Source organism: Corvus brachyrhynchos, unplaced genomic scaffold (assembly GCF_000691975.1).
Source record: "Corvus brachyrhynchos isolate BGI_N302 unplaced genomic scaffold, ASM69197v1 scaffold283, whole genome shotgun sequence".
Classification (NCBI taxonomy): Eukaryota; Metazoa; Chordata; class Aves; order Passeriformes; family Corvidae; genus Corvus; species Corvus brachyrhynchos.
In genome coordinates, this window is record NW_008237409.1 from 728891 (window position 1) to 747452 (window position 18562).

The 18562-nt window shown below is 47.5% G+C and overlaps 1 protein-coding gene across 1 annotated transcript in view; it reads right to left on the reverse strand.

The window, feature by feature from the left end:
* Positions 1–9809, reverse strand: part of KSR1 (kinase suppressor of ras 1) — a 23472-nt gene extending 13663 nt beyond the window's left edge. The window contains exons 1-2 of the mRNA XM_017730871.1: positions 9638–9809; positions 880–1041 (exon numbers count right to left, since the gene is read on the reverse strand). Of these exons, the coding sequence (XP_017586360.1) occupies positions 880–1002 (123 nt within the window). The 5' untranslated portion in view covers positions 1003–1041; positions 9638–9809. The remainder of the gene's footprint in view (positions 1–879; positions 1042–9637) is intronic.
* Positions 9810–18562: the final 8753 nt, after the last annotated feature.

The window sequence follows — 18562 nt, forward strand, 5'->3', positions numbered from 1 at the left end:
CCGGGCCGGGGGGCCACAGAGGCCGGGGACCCAAGCGGCTGCTCCGGGCTCCCAGGTGTTCCTGGCAGGGCCATGGCTGCCTCTTTCACCTGGAAACCCTCTCCCCTGAGCCTCAGCAGGGCCCCAGGCTGGGGGAGCTCAGCACAGGGCCTGATGTGAGCTTTTGAGCCATACATCTGGATTTTTTAAAATGCCATTTCTTTCCAAGAGGTGAATGCCATGACTCCTGAGCAATGGCTGGTTTGATACAGTGTGGATGGGAAATATTTGACAGCTTGGGACAAGAAAGATTAGAAAAAAGGAAATATGAAACTGAGCTGTTTGCTGACTTTTTCCATTAACTAATCTTTATGATTTGCAAATGGATGAACTGTCATAACACCAACAGGAAACACCACCTTTCGGTGACAGATTGATAGCTGCTACAAAGAAAGATGTGGTGCATGTGAGTACCAGTCTGCTGGGAGAGGCTCTTGTACAAACAGATTTTACAGTGCCTTTGGAAGTGCTTGGGGAAGGTTTCTCTCTGAGCTGGCAATATTTAGGGAGGGCATCACCTACAAGGAATCTGGTTGTATTTAAGTCAAGGATGTGTACTGACCCACAGAGAATTAACTGGATCATTAGACACAACTCTGAACAGAATGGGTTAATAAGGATATAGTCTACTGAGTAGGAGAGGCTATTTCTACATGCATTTATTTATCTGACTTGACGTCAAAACCAAACCCAAGTCACTGCTCTACATACATTTGATCAGTGCCCCTTGGTGCACACTCCAGAGCCGTACCCTGACAGTGGTTACAGAATATCCCCAAGCAGTGCCTAGAAGGCAGCAGAGGGGGCTGGGCTGCTGGGACACCAATTCCACAGCAGAACAAGGCAGTCTGTACCTGACTCCGTCACCTTCCGCAGGCAGCTCAGGGCCCCGTTGAGCCTGGAGCACTCCTCATCTCTGGCTCCACATCTCTTCATTGTTTCCTTCACCTTTGACTCATTCATTTCTAGTAAGGCATCCAGGGTCAGCTCTTCTGGTATTCTCTGCAGGAAAACAAGACAAGACCGTTTTTGTTACTCCATTTATGAGTGTCACCTGTAGTGTACTTCCAGCAGTGGCACTGTCTCACTGCCTGGGCTGACTCACGGTTTATTCCTTCTGGCAGTGCCCCTCTCTGGCAGGGCCAGCAGTGCCCACAGCTGCTCTCTCCCCCTGCCTGGTGTGTGAGTGTGCTCCAAACCTTGGGATCGAAATATTCTTCTCTCCTCGGGGAAAATTTTTGCAAAGCTACTAATGAAACTTAACTTTTTCATTAAAAATAGAGTCAGAAATAAAACTGGTCTAAAACCTGGAGAAGTGTCAGATGAGGATGTTTGGCTTTTCAGCAGTGAACAGCAGAAACAGTGAAGAAAATTACTTCTTTATTTGAACAAAAAAAATGTTTTGACAAAGATAGTGGCCTCCTCCTCAAGCAGTTTTTCCTTCATCAGAGAACCAGCCTTACCCATATCCTGCCTGGAGAGATATCTGTGCAGAACTCCTTCTACATCTTAAAACACCAAAGCCCCACAGTGATAAGGTTCAGATCAGGCAGACACAAAAGATACAAGAGCCTGGAAAGCACAAAATGATCTGGTATTTCCTGACACAGAACTGAGCTGTGTCTCTCTCCTCCCCCATTCAAATGTTTCCAGTGTAAGTCTGCAGCAATTGTGGTTAATAAACAAAACCAGGATACTTAGCCCAGATACCCAGGAATTTCCCTGAAAAGTTCTGCCTAAACAAACCTCCCTATTGCCTATTCTCACAATGAGATCACAAATTTCACAATATTTGGCCTTTATTCTAAAGTTTCAACTCCTGGAATCAAGCTATATAAAAGGTTTTGAACTTCTATTTGAAGGGGAAACTCAGAAGTGTGTCTCACTGCTTGGAGAAACAAAAAGCTTGAAATCCTCTAGTCCTTAAACCCCACTTCCAACTCTAAAGCAAACGTGAAATGTGTTGAATGTCCTTTAACAATTGTATCTTTCTTAACCCAGACTCTTGCTTTCGAGAGCTGACACAGGACTTTCAGCTGTGACAGTGTTCAACAGCCCCAACCTTTGGAGCTTTGTAGGTGGCAACACAAAGAGTTTCCAATTTTAGTAACTGTGGCATGGAGCAAAGAAAAAGAATAAATTAAGAAAGGACAGAAGTCTAAGAAACACATCCTGCATCTTCTGTCAAGTGCCCTGACTGGATGAAACACAAAACACAGCTGACTCAAGGGGAGGCAAGGAATTTAAATGAGCACTAAGCACGAACCAGCTTCATTGAACCCAGAGCAGAGCCAGGGTTCAATGAAGTTTGGGTAGATTTTTTTTTTTTTTTTCTAGAATTAATCTTTGCAGAATAACAAAAGCACAGACATCACAGCTGATGCTAGGTATTATTCATTTTTCTGCACATCTGCACCACCATGATGCAGGAATAAGACTGCCCCCAAAAGCTTGTTCCTGAATGACTTGGATAAAATGCAGAAAAGAACAGAGACAGTGCAAAATCTACCTCCTGGGATTCCTGCCCTGCTATCACACTTCAAAGAACAAAACTCCCAGGGGTCCAGATGCTCAGAGCTGGACCTGGAATGGGTTTCCACAATTCCAGCACCCTAGCATGAAGGCAGCACAGTTTGTTCATACAGAGCCCCAGCCGAGCTGGGCTGGTAACACCAGAATTGCACCAAGTCTCTCTTAGAGTCAGCCCTTTCCCCAGCACCCTCTGAATTCCTCTCCCTGGCAGCTCACAGAAGTAGCTTTGTTCTGCCATGCAGGACCAGGCCCTCGGCCTCAGGGGACACCAGTGCTCTAAAAGGAACAGGGGCAAACACAGATCGAGGTTTAGTGGGACATGGAGACAGCTTTTTACCCCAGCTAAGCACAAGGGAAAGCCAATGTCTTACAAAAACATCCTATTTCACTCTGTTACACGGTCTTAGAGTAAGTGGGATTACAGCGATGTAATTTCGGAATTATCTTGAAACATTTCCTCACCCTCACCATTCTCCCCTAAGAAAATACCATAGACTATGTGCCGTTGTTGTAGGCAGGAGCATCATTCCAGACCCCAGCAGGAGCTCCCCAGTCCCATCACCCAGGATCCCCTGACTTCCCAAGCTTTTATGCACATATGTAACCAGGAACTTATTAGAGTTGTTAGTAAGTCAACTGGTAAAGTGGAAGAAACCAAGGTTTCCTCGGGAGAGCAGAGCTTCCCCACCACAGCCAGCAGCAGCTGGAATGCAGGCCCAGCTGGGGTGGGACAGGGGCAGCACTGCTGGGGATCTGGTTTCTCCAACGCCTGTTCTGTGGCAGGAACCAAGCTTCAAGCTAGATCAAGCATTCAAGCCTTCCCGGGTGCAGAGGAAACAATTTTTTAAAGATACCAAGCTCCTGAGCTCTTTGGAAGTGTCAGGGCATTCTTCCTTTGCCTCATCCCTTTTGAGGGCACAGTCTCTGCCCAGAGCTGACCGGTCTGTGATGGTCCCCATAAGGCCCAGCTCTGCACCCCCAGCCCACTCTCACACAGACCCTGCCCAAGGGGCCTGCACCCATACACAAAGCCCAAGCTCCTCTTGTGCTCAACAGCTTAATTTTAGAAAGACAGAAGAGCAACTTGTAGGAAAGTAGAAAGTACAGAAAAGGAGATTATATTTAAACAATCCAAATGACCTTGAGCAGGGAGAGCTCAGACTTTCTGAACCTGCTGCCAGCCCCCATGACACGCGACAAAAGAAATAAGCTTTCGGAGAGGGGGAGGGAGGGGAAGTAAGAGGCTTTCTTTAAACAGCCACTCATGTGCTGCACATATGTAGTGGCTTAATATAAAACTGGTCAACCTGATCCCTGTAAGATTGGCCTGCTCTGCCTCTGCTGTCGCCCCCCAGGCAGTGTGACAGTGAGGAGGGTCACTAGTTCATGGTGGCTCTCGAACAGGTTCTGCTGCTGCCCTGGCTCAGCTGCTGTGGGAGGAGAAGGGCCCCTGCTCAGGGGCACATGGGGGGCTGCAGCCCCTCGGTGCAGCTCTGGGCCCTTGCACAGGGGTTACTCCCACTCTTCACCACTGAGGGTGAGAAATGGGAGTCCAGCTCACCTCTCATTACCTGCTTCTTCAGTGGGTGCTGAGGCTTAAAAAAAACCAGCTTTAAAAAATGAAGATTAAAGGCTTGCATTAGGGCCAAGCTCAATACCACCTCCCTGGGCACACCCTGTCTTGACAAGGAGAGCTGCAAGATATTCAGACAGTGTTCTACTAATAAGGTCAGATTTAAAAAAAGAGAAAAAAGCCAGGAGAAGAAAGAATCTGCTTTCAATCTTCAGCACCTCATAACTGTCAGCAAAATCTAAAGCCTAACCATGCACTGCTCAGCAGAAGGGATGCTAAAAAGTCCAAAGCAGGAAATTATTCCTCCCTACAACAGGTAAGAGGACTTTTCCATAAAGCCCTCCTGCTTATCAGACACAGACTGCACTTCATGGTACACATCTGAAGAGAGAAAAGTGAGTACCAGTGCATCCAAGGAGCCATCCAAGGGTCAGTCTCAATTAGTCAGGGTGAAGAGTTCACAACAGTCTTTAATCTTGTCTGGTGTCCAACTTAAATCCCTGAAACATGGCAAAAATGCTGGTATCTAACACAGTGGACGGGTTATTTTTGGTAAAGATTCCACCCTGCAGATAAGCCTACATAGCTAATGCTGCTGCAGGCACTCTGCAAAATCAGCCTGACCTGCTCCTCGACCCAGTAGCCACAGCTCTTCCTGTGAAGCTGGACAGTTGTCAAGGCTCCAAATGCCTCCTCTTAAATCAATACATTCCCTTTCCAGTCATCCTCCTGTGAAGCAGCAGATGCTGAAGAGAAAGCCCATTGCGTAAGGTGCTTAAATTCCCAGTGACAGCTCTAAGCAAAGCATGTAAAGATGCTCTTAAGAACATCTTGTGCCTGCTAGTTGTTATTTTGCACGGTTTTTCTGGTGCCCAGTGATGAAGGTACTGAAAAATTGTCGTATTATTAAATTCCTGGAGATTTTATGGGCATTCTGGAAAGCCTCTCACTAGAAATTTCCAGCTTGCATTAAGCTGTGAGCATAAACAGGCCATGGTTTCACCTAACATCACCCTCTTCACTGTTCCACCTTGCAGCAGAGAGTGGAGAGGAGCTGACAGGCTCAGGGCATTCTGTCCAGCTCGCTCTTGGGGGACAGGAGACCTGTTGTCACTACTCTTCTGTGGCAGACAGGTGTAGCAGTTGCAGATCTCTCAGGCTGACCTCAAGCCATGAAGGGTTCACAGTGCCCAAGGCTGCAAGGGGCACAGGGATCCCTTGGCAGGGAAGGGGAGCCCTGGCAGTGGTAGAGACTATTTTCCAAGAGCTGTTTACACTGGGGAGGGACCTTCAGCTGGAACACAGTGAAGGAATTTTAGCTCAAGGAAACCTGCAGGACAGAGTTAATTTGCATGCACACAATTAGCACATCCAGGATCTCTGCTATCTGGCGGTCCAGCCAGAGCTCCTGCTGCCAGACCCATGGAAATCCCCAACAAATAGCCACAGTCCTCCTGGCCTGTTCATGCAGATATGGTGACAGAAAAAGATGAGAGGATACAGCTGTGGAAACCTGATAGGCTTAGGCAGATCTGCCTCTTCTATCCCCCATCCAAAGGATGCACTCACAGAAATGCCTCACAACTCCTCCAACAGTGGATCTGCTACGAGCTGGAGCACACTGTGCAAACAGAACCCTCTGCCACGGGCTCACAGCAGCAACCCCAGGCCAGTGGCTCACCCTCAACAGGGGCATTTCACAGGGGCAGCACGAGGCTCTTGGCAGACAATTCCTGCTCAAGGCCTGAGCCCTTCCTGCTCTGCTCCTGGTGGGCCCAGCACTGCCCCTGCCTTGCTCAGCTCTGCAGGTCTTTGGCATCAATGCCGACTGCAGATGGGCTTCACAGGCAGGCAGGAGGTATCACAGAAAAGGGTACACACTGGGACTCAAATCCATTCCCAAAAGGAACAGCCACAAAGCAACCCCAACCACAGCCCTGCTCCACCTGCTCCCAGGCACAGCCCTGCTCATGGCCAGCAAACGCCGGGGCAGGATATGCCCCTCCCTGTGCATCACAGTTACCCACTCTAAAAACAGCTTTCCAAGCTTGACTGACTGGCACCCCTGCTCCACAGCCAGAGAGCTGGCCCAGACATGCTTCAGAAGATGATAAGAAGATGACTCTGTTCTTAAGATACTTTTTAAGACAGTGACAAGTTACATGTGGGAACAAACACAATAGTTATGTTTCTGTGAAGCACATTGATAAAGGCACAGAAAACTGCTTTCTGTGCTGAAGAAAATAAGCCAACAGAATTTTTTTTAGTCTCTTCTATTTGGCAGACATGCTCCAAGCTCAGAATCCAGTAAATAGCTCTGCAAGAGACTTCTTCCATCAGCCTAAGAATGGGGACAGCGCTCTGTTCTCATCCTCCTTCCCTCCCACTCCCCTCCCAATTCCTGACTCTAACTCCCAAGGCAAGCAGGACAATCCAGATCAATGTATTTTTCCAGGACCATTTTCAGAGCAACTTTTACCCACTTGAGATGACTTCATAGCAGAAACATGCCTTCTGTCTGTAAGGTTCCTTGTCCTGTCTTTTCTAGGTCTCAGTTCAAGTACCTCTTTGCTCACTTTCAATACACCATATTTAACCATTTATACATCATTTTTGGTATTAAACTACACGTACAATCAGTCTCTAGAATTAATCAATCTCTAGAACTAATCAGTTTCTAGAACTCCTAAGAAAAAACAAGGACTCCAGCATTTCCTAGAAAAATACTTAAATAGCAAGTTACAGCACAGCATTAGCCCAGCTCCAAAGCAGAGCCTGCTACCACTTTCTATGATAAAAATCTGTCTGGCAGCTGATTAGAGGAACAATAACAAAGCCACAGAAATAGCGCAGGTTGGGGTGGGGGTTCCAAGTTTCCTTACCCCTCAGAACTGTGCATTCCCAGAGAGCAAAGAGGGTCCCAGCCCAGGGGCTGGCACTGCCCACCTACCTGCAGGCCCGCGAGGTCGGCACAGCCCAGCCCTCGCACTCGGCGCAGCGTCACCGGCTCGCTGCTGTCTGCGCTCTCGGCAGCTTTAGCTGTTGCCCAACGCCATAAACAGTGCATTGTTATTGCTATAATCTCTTCCAGAACTAAAGGATTTTACAAGCAGTCATTATTCTTGTTTTAAATATAGGTTTTTCAAAGAAATAAAGGAGCCCAACAATTATAATCACCAGAGCTTTCGAGCTTCACAATGTCTAGAGCAAGTCACTGAGCAAAAATAGTCTTCACTCAGGAGTAGAGTCAGCAGATATTCTAAATTGGAGCTGCTGCTCTATTTCTGACAGGAGAGCCTGGGAGCTTCTGTGCTTCCCTGCATGGCAGCTTTATTTGGGAGAGGACTGGGGGGAGCGAGGGGAGGGGAGACAGAGAAACAGAGCATTGTTCCTCTCACCGCTGAGCTAAAGAACTCCTGCAATTAGGCTGCTTTTCAACAGTGTTATGTCACAGATTAGCACAGTCTTGAAAATACTCTCTCCAGTAGCACTAGAAACACAAAGGGAATCAGAACCATTTAAAAAAGCAAAAACCCCATGAACTCAGGCCTTTCTCCTGATTTGTCTCTGACAAGCAGCAGGCACAGAGAGCCCTCCACTGCACCTCCCCCTGTGGCAGACCTGCTGTTCTGCTCAGCTCTCAGAGGTGCCCAGGGCAGGGCTCTGTGGCAGCTCTTCTGAGACTCCACAGGTACTTGGCAACCTCTCCAACTAGCTTCAGAGCCTAGAAGGCACAAGAAGAGAGTGCAATGTGCCACACGAACACACTGGGACACTTGTGCAGTTTTCCTTCTCTCTGCACCTTTTTTTGGAAGCCTTAAGAAGGAAAGCCAGCATGGCTATTTCCATTTTCCAGTGAGCTAACAGTATCTGAGGGATGGGAAGCTGTTTCCAGTGTACCTTGTATACCAGGCACAGAGCCAAGACCACTCAAGGGTCCCCATTTTCACGGCGTGACCTGCTCAGCCCTGTCTGCAAAGGCTTCCCCCCAGTCCTGCCACAGGCCGTGTGCACAAAGTGGGAAAACACTCTAGATTTTGTAATAACTAACCTATTAAAGCTCCTTCTGTCAGTGATTTCCATTTTGAAAGCTTTCAGCTGAAATGCAGTTCAACATGCTGTATGAAATCTAAACAACTGCAGGAATGATCCCATGATACCTGAGACATTTCTGAAAGGTAACTCATCCCAGACAGCTCTCTGCACTGTGCCAATGTCAGTGTCAAACATCAACAGTGGCTGCATTGCTATTTTCTGAGCAGTGAAATAACAGGACCAAAAAAAAAAAAAAACCACTGCAAAAGCAGAGCACTTAGTTTATTAACCCAGCTATTTCCACTCCCCCCAGCTCACAGCCTGTTCCAGCATGCCTACTCAGAAATTATTTTAATGACCCACGGGGTGTTGCAGTTCTGCTGTCCAGCTAATACAAGTGCAGCTGCATGAAATGGATGCAGAACCCTTAAAAAATAACCATACATCTGGAACCCCAGAGGAATTTCAGTGCTTTGTACACTTCTTACAGTTCTGTCCAGAGAACAGAAGGAACAGAGCTGATTTAATTGGACACTGCTTGGGAGGGGGCAGCAAGAGAGCACGAATCAAAATAATAAAGAGCTAGAAAATTCTTTCTGCCTTAGACCAAACCCGAATTTGTTCACCCCTTTTAGTGACCACACATACAGAAGGGCAGTCTCAACCCTCCCTGCTCCCTGAATTAACAGGATGTGGCAGATTTGAACTGTCCACCTCCCTCCCCCCTTTTCTTCACCTCTTCCCTGCCCCCTGTTCTGTAGGCATCACAAAGGATTTATAAAAGAGCTACAAAGACATTCTTTTAGACTCAGGCAATTCCAGTAACCTTAGAAACCAATACTAGCTGGGAGCCTGGCAGCTTGGCCAGAGCAACAGGCTGCTTTTGTCCTCTCATTGTCACTGCTGCACCTTTGGCTGTGCCACCCAAAATCTCGCTGGGCTGGAAGGCAACACCAGCATCACACTCAGAATGAACAGCAGGAAATAAAAAGAATAACTTGGTCCTGAAGCCATCCTGTTTCACCAGAGACAACTTAGTTACATCAGAACCAAGCTGGAATAACTTCCATGGAAATTTGTGGAATTTTTCACCCAGGCAGATTCCTGCTAAAAAAAAAGTCCAAGAAAAATGTTGGTTGTTTAATGATCAAAGGAAACTGAATGAGAACGTTGTGGTATGGCCTGCAGAGGCAAAAATGGAAAAAAAACCCAGAAAAAGCCTTTTCTGCCTTGTTTAGCTGTCAGTGGACTGAGCTCTACCTGTGTGTGTGTGTGAGATTGCAACAATGGTCCTGTTTTGGCTAATGCTGGACACAGAACACAGTGCAGCACAGCACTGTGAATATCTAGAAGGTACTAAGTGATTAAGTTCTGCCGTGGCTCTCGGACCCAGCAGGCAGCTGGGAAGGTACTGAAGGGACAGGCGGGTTGTGTGTGAGGGCTGTCTCCCCTCCTTACCTGCACCACCTCCTTCCTCACGTTGACGATGTCCAGCCAGTCGTTGAAGCGGGGGTAGCTGTTGAGCTCGGCGGTGCGGTCGCTCAGGGGCACGCTCAGCTTGCACTGCCGCTGCCGGTGGATGTAGTCAATCAGCTTCACCTGCAGCAGCCAGAAAGTAAACTGTGAGGTTCCTTGGGCTGTGCTGACCCTTCCCAGGCTGTGTTTGTACACAGGGCATGCTGGTTTGTGAGCGGGGCTCTCTCATGACATAGAAGTGACATCCTCCTGTGAGCTCTCAGGGAAATCCATGCAGTGCATTTCCCTCACACGGAGCATCTTTGCTCTTCAGCATTTCAGCAGAAAGTAGGACCTTGCAGGGCCCTTCCCTGTAGGACTCTGCTTTAAACCCCCATCAACAGCAGTTCTGTGCAGAGGCTGGGTGTCATGCCAACACATGAAAGGGATCCAAACTACATGAACCAATAATTACAGTCAGTTTGCAGGCACTGCACACGTACACACAGCCTCATCTGGGATGATGTGGGCACCACTAGTCCAGCCTGCAGGACTGCTGCCTGCTCATCTGTTCGTCCTGTACGTTTGTTGAATCCTCCTACATCTGGTCTGCATTTGGGCTATAAGGTTACTGAGGCAGGAATAGCCAAAGTACCCAAAGACTCTGAGGCCTGTTATCTGATGGGCATTTCTATTACAAAATCAACATTAAAAGCAGCTAACTTAAGAGAACAAAAATTCAGGCAGTTGGACTAGATGATCACTTTGCATTTTCTATTCTATTCTAAAGTTTTATTCCGAAGCTTTTATCACCTGACCATCTCATGGCAAATGCACTACACAAAATTCTTTACTTTAGGCACAGAAGAATAAAACAGCAAAAAGGAGTATTATTAATGTCTTATGTTTGCTTATCAAAAAGAAAACACTCTCCCAAGATTGCTCACTGTGACACATTCCCATGGGGCAGGCTTAAGCTTCAAAAGCTTCCTAACAAAACAATGCCTCAAAGCAAGTTAGTTGATCCATGATTTATAAACCAAAACATGTTCTTAGTCAACAAATTTTAGCATCTGGGACAAGATCAGACTGAAAATGTAAAGGAAAAAACAAACACGGATTCTTTGACCATTATAATGTGTCTCCTCTTACAGTTCAAGTGCTTTCCTATGAAGTTAGTTGAGGTTAGTATGTTTTATGAGCAATCGATTCCTTACAACTAGCAGGTATAACAAGTTTGTCTCTGCCCACACACTGAATTCTGACAGCAGTGCCATGCTGTTTGAGATTTATCAAAAAGTGTGTAAATATCGAAGTTATTCCAACTCCTGCAATGCCCAGAGCAATGCAAAGCACTGCCATTCCCAGGAGAGGCAATCCAAGACTGCCATGTCCTAGAAACTCAGCCATCCCTCTGCATTCACACTCTGACCACCCTGCTGAAACCAGAGGAGCCTTTCACCACAACTGCCCAACACTGCTTTGGAGCACCAGAGCTACAAGGAACTGGAAATCCCAATCACTTGTTCTCAGTACCTCTTTTTATATAAAGGGGCTGACAGCACTTCCTTTTTTTCCTCCCTTTGTCTGCTTCCTCTGGCCAGACCCACACTGCAGAGCAGGGCAGGGCTGGCCTCGGGAGGGACTGGCCCTGGGCTCAGCAGTGCCTGGGCCCCTGGGCTGCCGTGCTGCTGCTCTGTGCCAGCTGTGTGTGCCATGTGCTGGGCACTGTGTGATGGGCACACGCTGCTGCTGGCTGTGCTGCTGGCTGTGCTGCTGGCTGTGCCGGGATCCAAACCTGCTCCTGGCTGCCCTCTGTCCACACCGGCCCCTCGTCTGTGCCCTGCCCCAAGTTCCCCTGGCTCTGGAGCACGGGAGCTCGGATCCTCCAGGCAGCCCCTGGCACACACGTGTCACCGGCTGCCTCAGTCCTGACCTTCTGCTTTCTCACTGTCACACATCCTTTCCCACGACAGCCGGTCCACAGAGCGCTCCTGTTCACACCCATGGCAGAAAGGAGCTTGGAGATGCTGTTCCAAGTATTTTCCTGCTCAGGGCTTGGTTTAAGTTTTCTTTCTTCTCAGGGTGCTTTTCCCCTCTATGGACACTGACACTGGGCAGGCTGGGATAAGTAGATGGGCAAGGGCCCTTCAGGAAAGACAGAAAGAAGAGGCTGCAGGAAGTTTGTCGACTCAACAGCCCCCAGCATGCCAAAAATCAGCCTACACAAATGAAAAACAGCTTCCCAACTGTGCAATAGCTATGTCATGGAAAAGAGAAGGAAGACAGAAATCACCCAAGCCTTGTCTTTTTCCAGAGGCCACTCGAGGGAAGGGTCAGTGACGATATGTGTTCTGATACACAAACTGCAACCACAACACCCAGCCCCAGGCAAACCACCCAGCGCGTGTTTGTGAGCCCAACATGGAATTCCCAGGGCACTGCTGGATGTTCTTGCTGCTGCCCCTGGCTCACCTCACCCATCCCCATTCCCTGGGCATGCCTCAGGGTTGCAGAGCACCTAGGGACAGAGGTAAGATTGCATAGTGATTTTGGAACTGGTACAGCCAGCCCTGATGGGCCTGTGTGTAAAGCAGCAGCTCGGCTCTGCAGTCTGACTGTAATCTGTTATTTTAGTGTAGGATCTCCCATCAGGAAAGATTTATTTTTCCTGGAAGAAGGATGAGCTATCAGCATACTCTGTAAAGCCAGAGCTCCACACTTAGTTTTATGGAACACTAATTACAGGCAAATGCCCTAAAAGTAGCACATGATCCAGAATAAAGCAGGGAACTGCAGGCAATGGAGGTGTCTGATTCTGTTCCAAAAAGCACAGTGTAAGGCAAGAAGGGCTTAGCATCTATTTATAAATGAAAAATCACAAATTATGTAAAAGAAACGATACAGAAAGTGCGTGCCCCACGTTATCCAATTCCAGCGTGCAGCGTCACGAGGACAGCACGCTGCTTGAGGCAGGATACTGCTGAGGTACAGCCACTGCTTTTGCACTCCTCGCAGCAGTTCTCCTGGCCAACTTCAGTGTAACACCAGAAGCATCACATGAGTAAGAGAATGGAGCTGGGCTGCACTCCTGGCTCTGCCACTGACCCGATCTGTCCGATCAGGAGCAAATGCACTCATCCCTCCCCTTCTCCCTGCCCATAGCTCTGCCTGCCCATCCTGCAGGAACTCCCTGGAGCAGGTGCTGGCTTCAGCTGTTTTGGTACTGCTTAAAAAAAATACTGCTTCAAGAACTTCCCCTTCCCAAGTGCCATCCATAGCATAAACTCCTAAAGGACACTGCTGGCAGGGACTCTGTGCAGCATGGATTTCGATGTCAAACTTTGCTTCTTTGTTGGGATAAAACAAATTCTCCAAAATTGACAAACAGTCTGGCAGCACAGGTCTAAGTGTCTCAGAGGGCCAAGGCTGGTTTTTCCTGGATAACTCCTTCGCATTTACTCCTCAAGTCCAATTCTGTTTTCCCCTAGTCCCATAAATAGTGTATTTGCATTCTCTTCCCAGCCTACATGCACCACGCTTCTCCCCTAGGATGAATTTCATTTTGTTGTTTCCTGCCCAGACTTTTAACTAAACTACATGGTTTGGCTTTAATAGCTGAACTGTTGCAAAACCCTTTTCTGAGAATATAATAAAAATTCTGGGTTCAGTGACGCACATAAAAACCCACAACCAAGCACACAGGTCTCCAACCACAAACTAGACCGAGAGATAAAGCCAATAGTAGCTACTCACTGCCTGCTTGCTAAATGGCACGTCCTACTCATCACAAATGGCAAACCCCACACCAGAAGCAGCAATACTCCAACTGCCTTGAACCCACAGAGATGGGAAAGGACAAGAACAGAGACAGGATACAGAGCAGCTGGAGGAAATCACTGATTCCAGGGCAGAGCCCTGCTGCTCTGCCTGGTGCAGCCGATGGCCAGGACACCAGTTCTCATTGCTCTGAGAAGGGCACATGCTGCCAGCTGCTCCTTACAGCACCTTTAAAAGATCCCTTTACAGCACAGATGAGAAGCAGGTCCAAGAAGTTTAGGAGAAAACTGCCAAGATTGTACTTTTTTATTTATTTCTACAAAATAAACAGCAGATCTCTTGAGATGCAAGTCTGCCCATATCCATGACCTCAAGCCAACAGTTGGGACTTTAGAGGACAATAAACAAAAAGCAAATGCCCACAAGTTTTTGAGCTGCACTTCTGCAGACAAGGCACAGGAAAGCATCTGTAAAACCAGATCACTGACATCAGGGTGCAGAGTTCAGCAGATACTACAAGGAAGAGCTGAAAGAATTCTGTAGTCAAACTGCAGTGCAAGTATTTCTGACCTCTGGTTAACTGATCAGGAATCACATTCTAACTTCATTTGTCAGAGATTGTTAATAGTTACAGTGTCTAAGCAGAGAAATCAAGTTTCATGCATTTGGGGGTCAACTCTCCCCCAGCTTCTTGTCAATTATGTTTTATTCATGTTTAGAAAAGTGGCATCTTGTTCCAGAGTCACTAAAAGGCATTAAACCAATTGCAGCTTCTGCACTTAGTCAAAATCCAGTCTGAATTCAATGCACTTTATTCAAATAAACAGGGGAAAAGGAGCAAAGGCTAGAAGAGCCTGCATTTTTTTGAAGCCTTCTGTGGCTTAGTCACATGCTTTTAATCTACATATCTTGAAATACCCTATAAATGCAGCAAAAATAATCTTTTTCAATTCACAAAAAAAAAAAAAAAGAAAAGAAAAAAAAGAAAAAAGGAAGAAAAAAAGAAGGAAAAAAAAGAGAGAAACCAAGGTACAGAATGATAATTATAAATTAAACAACTTGGGGACAGGCAGAGGAACTCTACTATACCAAAGTGCTAGCCAAGATTTCGTCAGAATATCAACAGTTGGAGACCAAGTTTGGTTCAATCATACATTTCACAACCAAATGCCATGTTTTCACACTTCCACAAAACTTATAATCTGCTCAGTGAAGCCTGCAACTTTTCTTGTTGACTTGAAACATATGCAATGTTTAGAAGAGGAGTTTTGCAATACCCAAAGCAAACAACTGTCATGATTTAATCAACAAATCAAGCACATGGTCAAAAGCAGATCCTATTGCTCCTGTGCCCAGAGATGAAATCTCAGGGAGCCTGGCAGCATTGGAGGAGACAATAAATATGAGCTTACACCGAAACTTCCAAGGCTACAACCACATCCTGCCCTGCAATTTACCCAGCTGGTGGCTGAGGCTTTAACAGGATCAGATCAATGTATGGCCCAGCTCTTGCATGTGGCTAAGAGAAATGCAAATCATCTATCTTGCCTCAGACAGGAATTAATCAGGAAGGAACTCCTCTACTAACCTCCTGCCAAGAACCAGCCCAGAGGGCAGGGAGCACTCTCTGAAGCACCCCAGCAGCTCCTGGTGCTGCAGGACACTGCACTGGCCAGATGAGGACCAAAGCCTGAGGGAGGTTCTGCATTTCTGCCTCCTGAAACAGAAGACAAAACTTCTGAACTGGAGTTTACCTGCACGGGCCACTGGGGAAAGTCAGATGAGTCATCTGAAGGCATCCAGTGAAAGTGGATTCACTTCACAGCTTCAGCTGACTCTTATCTATTTTCCCCAGTGCCATTATATACACAAACCCAATGTCAGACAAAAAAAACCTCCTAGGCCACCTGAGCACTGAACAGAACACAAAAATGTCAGAATTGGGCTTGCTAAATTTGTCTCTGAACTCATGCTTGGCAACCATGTGAGAAATTGATAAAGATCTCACCAGCCATTGGGAGAGCAGCAGCATGTGAGGATACTTCAGGGCACTTTCTCAAAGTCATCCAGTTTAAAGTGAAAAAAGCATGCAGCGGGGTTGATCCATGCAAGGGAAAGACCCAGGATGTCACTGTTATACAGCACAGAGAGCTGGGGCAGAGCCTGGGCCCTGGAGAGGTCAGAAAGGCCCTGTGCAGGTGCCCACACAAGGAACCAACCCCTCCCCGTGCGAGGCACCCACCGTGGCCACTCCAAATACAGGGTCAGTGCCTGCTCTGCCTCAGGGTCCATCTCAGAAACAGCCTCAAAAGCAACCCTGCCCTTGTGGGCTTTGGAGAAAGGCGTACAACAGAGCTAACAAGTCCCCCAGATCCCGCAGCGACCGGGTGGGAATGCCAAACTGGTGGAAATAGCAAACACCGAAGTGGTGGAAGTGCTGGCTGGGTTCTCCAGCTGGGACTGAAATGGAGCGATGCTGAGCATGTCCTGAGCAGAACCTTCCTGGAAAGCAGGAATCAAGGCAATCTCAGGTGTGATCAGAGTGCTGTTGAGCCTGAACACTGCTCTGGGGCCAGAGGAGTCTCCAAGGAATACAGCAGGACAAGTGCCCGACTGGAGGGGACCAGAATAAGGCCGAGGAATCATTGCACAGAAATAGTGCCGAGGTTTTCCCAGTGCCAGGAGCAGGTGGGTGGGGGATCACAGGACACAGGACAGGATCTAGGCTCAGCTCTGCCCGGGATCTGCAGGCACAGAACAGGCCTCTCTGTGCTGTGCAGCCGACCACACAAACCAGTTCTGCTCCAGTGTGAGGGTCTGCAGGGCCCTTCAGCTGACAACAACCCAACCGTGTCTGCAGCTCTGCCCCACAGAGCACTGAGCTGCTCCTTTGTGAACTCAAGCTCTCAGCAGCTGACTCATCTGAATGCCCCCGGCTATCTGGATTGTTATCAACATCTGATCACAGCATCACCGAGCACCAACTGCAGCCTCAGAAATTCTCATTTCCCGCTGTGTTCAGAGAACTCGATCCTTGTGCCTGTAGGTATAAAGATACCTGACAACAGTGTGAAGTGTTCCCTTTCCAGCATAGGGAGAATTGAATCACAGCCTGGTTTTGACTGGTTTAGAACCAAATCTGCTTGGTTAAACTGAGAGAGTGGGTCTGTACCCTTTTCACATGACATATGCTCAATTTGCAGTGAAATCTGATCCAAACCTGTTCATAGAACACTTCGTTCAGCCACACAGAAAACCATCCTTCCCATCTGTGCTTCCATTAGGAACAGTAACATAATGCAGGATTCAGCTGGAGAGTCTCACAGTCTCACAAACTTCCAAACTACCTTGAGATCAGCATGAAACTCAATCACCTCTTTCCAAGGCAAACACAGGATCTTCACAGGAGCAAAATTCACAACCCAAAGGAAGAAGAAGAAAAGCAACACATTTCATTTCAAGGAATTATTTGTGTCCTAAAAAATTAGGTCACTCCGTTTGTCACCCACATGGCTATGCCCACAAAATCAACAGAACTGAAGCTACTAAAAGATGATATTGTGACCTGTATTTTCACCAGCCATGCATGGTAAAATAGGTATTAGACAAAATGTTGCAGAGAAATATCTGGCAGCAAAGTCATTTGCTTATTTGAGGTTTTTTTTACTTATCTGAGAAAAGGGGCTCACTTAAACATCAGACTCTGACCTGCAGCCTGTGGAATTCACATTCTCTACTTGAACCCAGCTGACTCATTCAGCAAGAAGCATGGCAGTGAGCAGGACACCTGTCCAGAATGTGAGGGCTGGTTTCTGGTTTTTGCTGTGCTGAAACAGTAGCCAGAGTTTTGCTCCCTTGGGTGCCCTGCTGCTCCTGCAGGACCCGGCTGTGCTGCTGAGGGACTTTGGCCTTGCTTGTAACAGAAAAGGAAATTGTTTCTCAATGCATTGCTAAACAAACCCTGCAAAACAGGACCCAGCACAAGGCAGCAGGAAAGCATGCAGGCAAGGTGTGCTGGCGGGGGAGAAGCCTTAGGAGAAGCTGGTAAATACAAGCACAGAGAGGCAGAGGGGTCGGGAGAGACGGAACACCAGATGGATGGATTTTCCTTTGAACCCTCAGTCATGCCTGAGGCTGACACAATAGCCACTGCCCAAACACTACAGTATGTTATTTCTGCTTTGTCAGATGATGCAGACAGCATCATTTCTGGGTCACTTGGAGGCCACATACCACTCCTTTTCTTATCCCCTCCTCTCTTTTTCACAATCCCAGCTACTGAGGCTATAAACACTCAGTTGAGGCCTTCCCAGTTAAGAGTGAGAAGATGAAACTGCACAATCAAGTAGTTCCCTGAGCCTCATAACATGACTCTCTTCAAAGATTTCATCCCAGCGAGGCATCTGAGCCTAATGCAGCTACAGGAACAGTCCTCTGCTTAAAGATCAGAGACTTCACACCCACTGAACACTGAAAATTAAAGCCCTCCCCCTTCCTTTGCAACGCAAGGACACACAAGTGTAACAGAATGACTGAGAGCATTCTGCAAGACTAAGAACTGTACTTGCCATTTGCTGAGCACAGCCCTGCTGCTGCCACATCAGATCTGCAGCTCTGCTCCTCTCAGCTCACAGCTCTCCAGCACCCAGGGAGCTTCTTCACCTCAGCCACGCTTCATCAGGCTTGGCTGTGTTTCCATACAGAGCACAGCAACCTCCTCTTGCCCAAGCCTCTCCTGAAGGATATTGTTACTCCAAACTGCCCTACAGACCTGTTCACATTTCCCATCCCTCCTGGAGTTGGTGCATGGCCATTGAGCAGGCCGATGGATTTACCCTGCTGTGAAGAATACCACTCAGGCACTTAAAATGCCTTTAAAGAGAATATCCTCCATAGTTTTTACGATGGCACTAATCATTCTCACACATCTTTGAAAGAACTCTCAGGTATACTCAACTGATGGTGCAGGAAGTGGAAATAAAGACACCAACAAGCAGTCCATGTGTAAACTTAGAGCCTAAATAAAGGACAGTTTACAGCAGACAACATAAAGCCAGACACTTCCTTCAGCAAGGTCAGGAAGAGAATGACTAATTGTAGGTCCCCTGCACTTCCCCTTCCTCATGGCAAGCCTCATTCTGCCAGGTC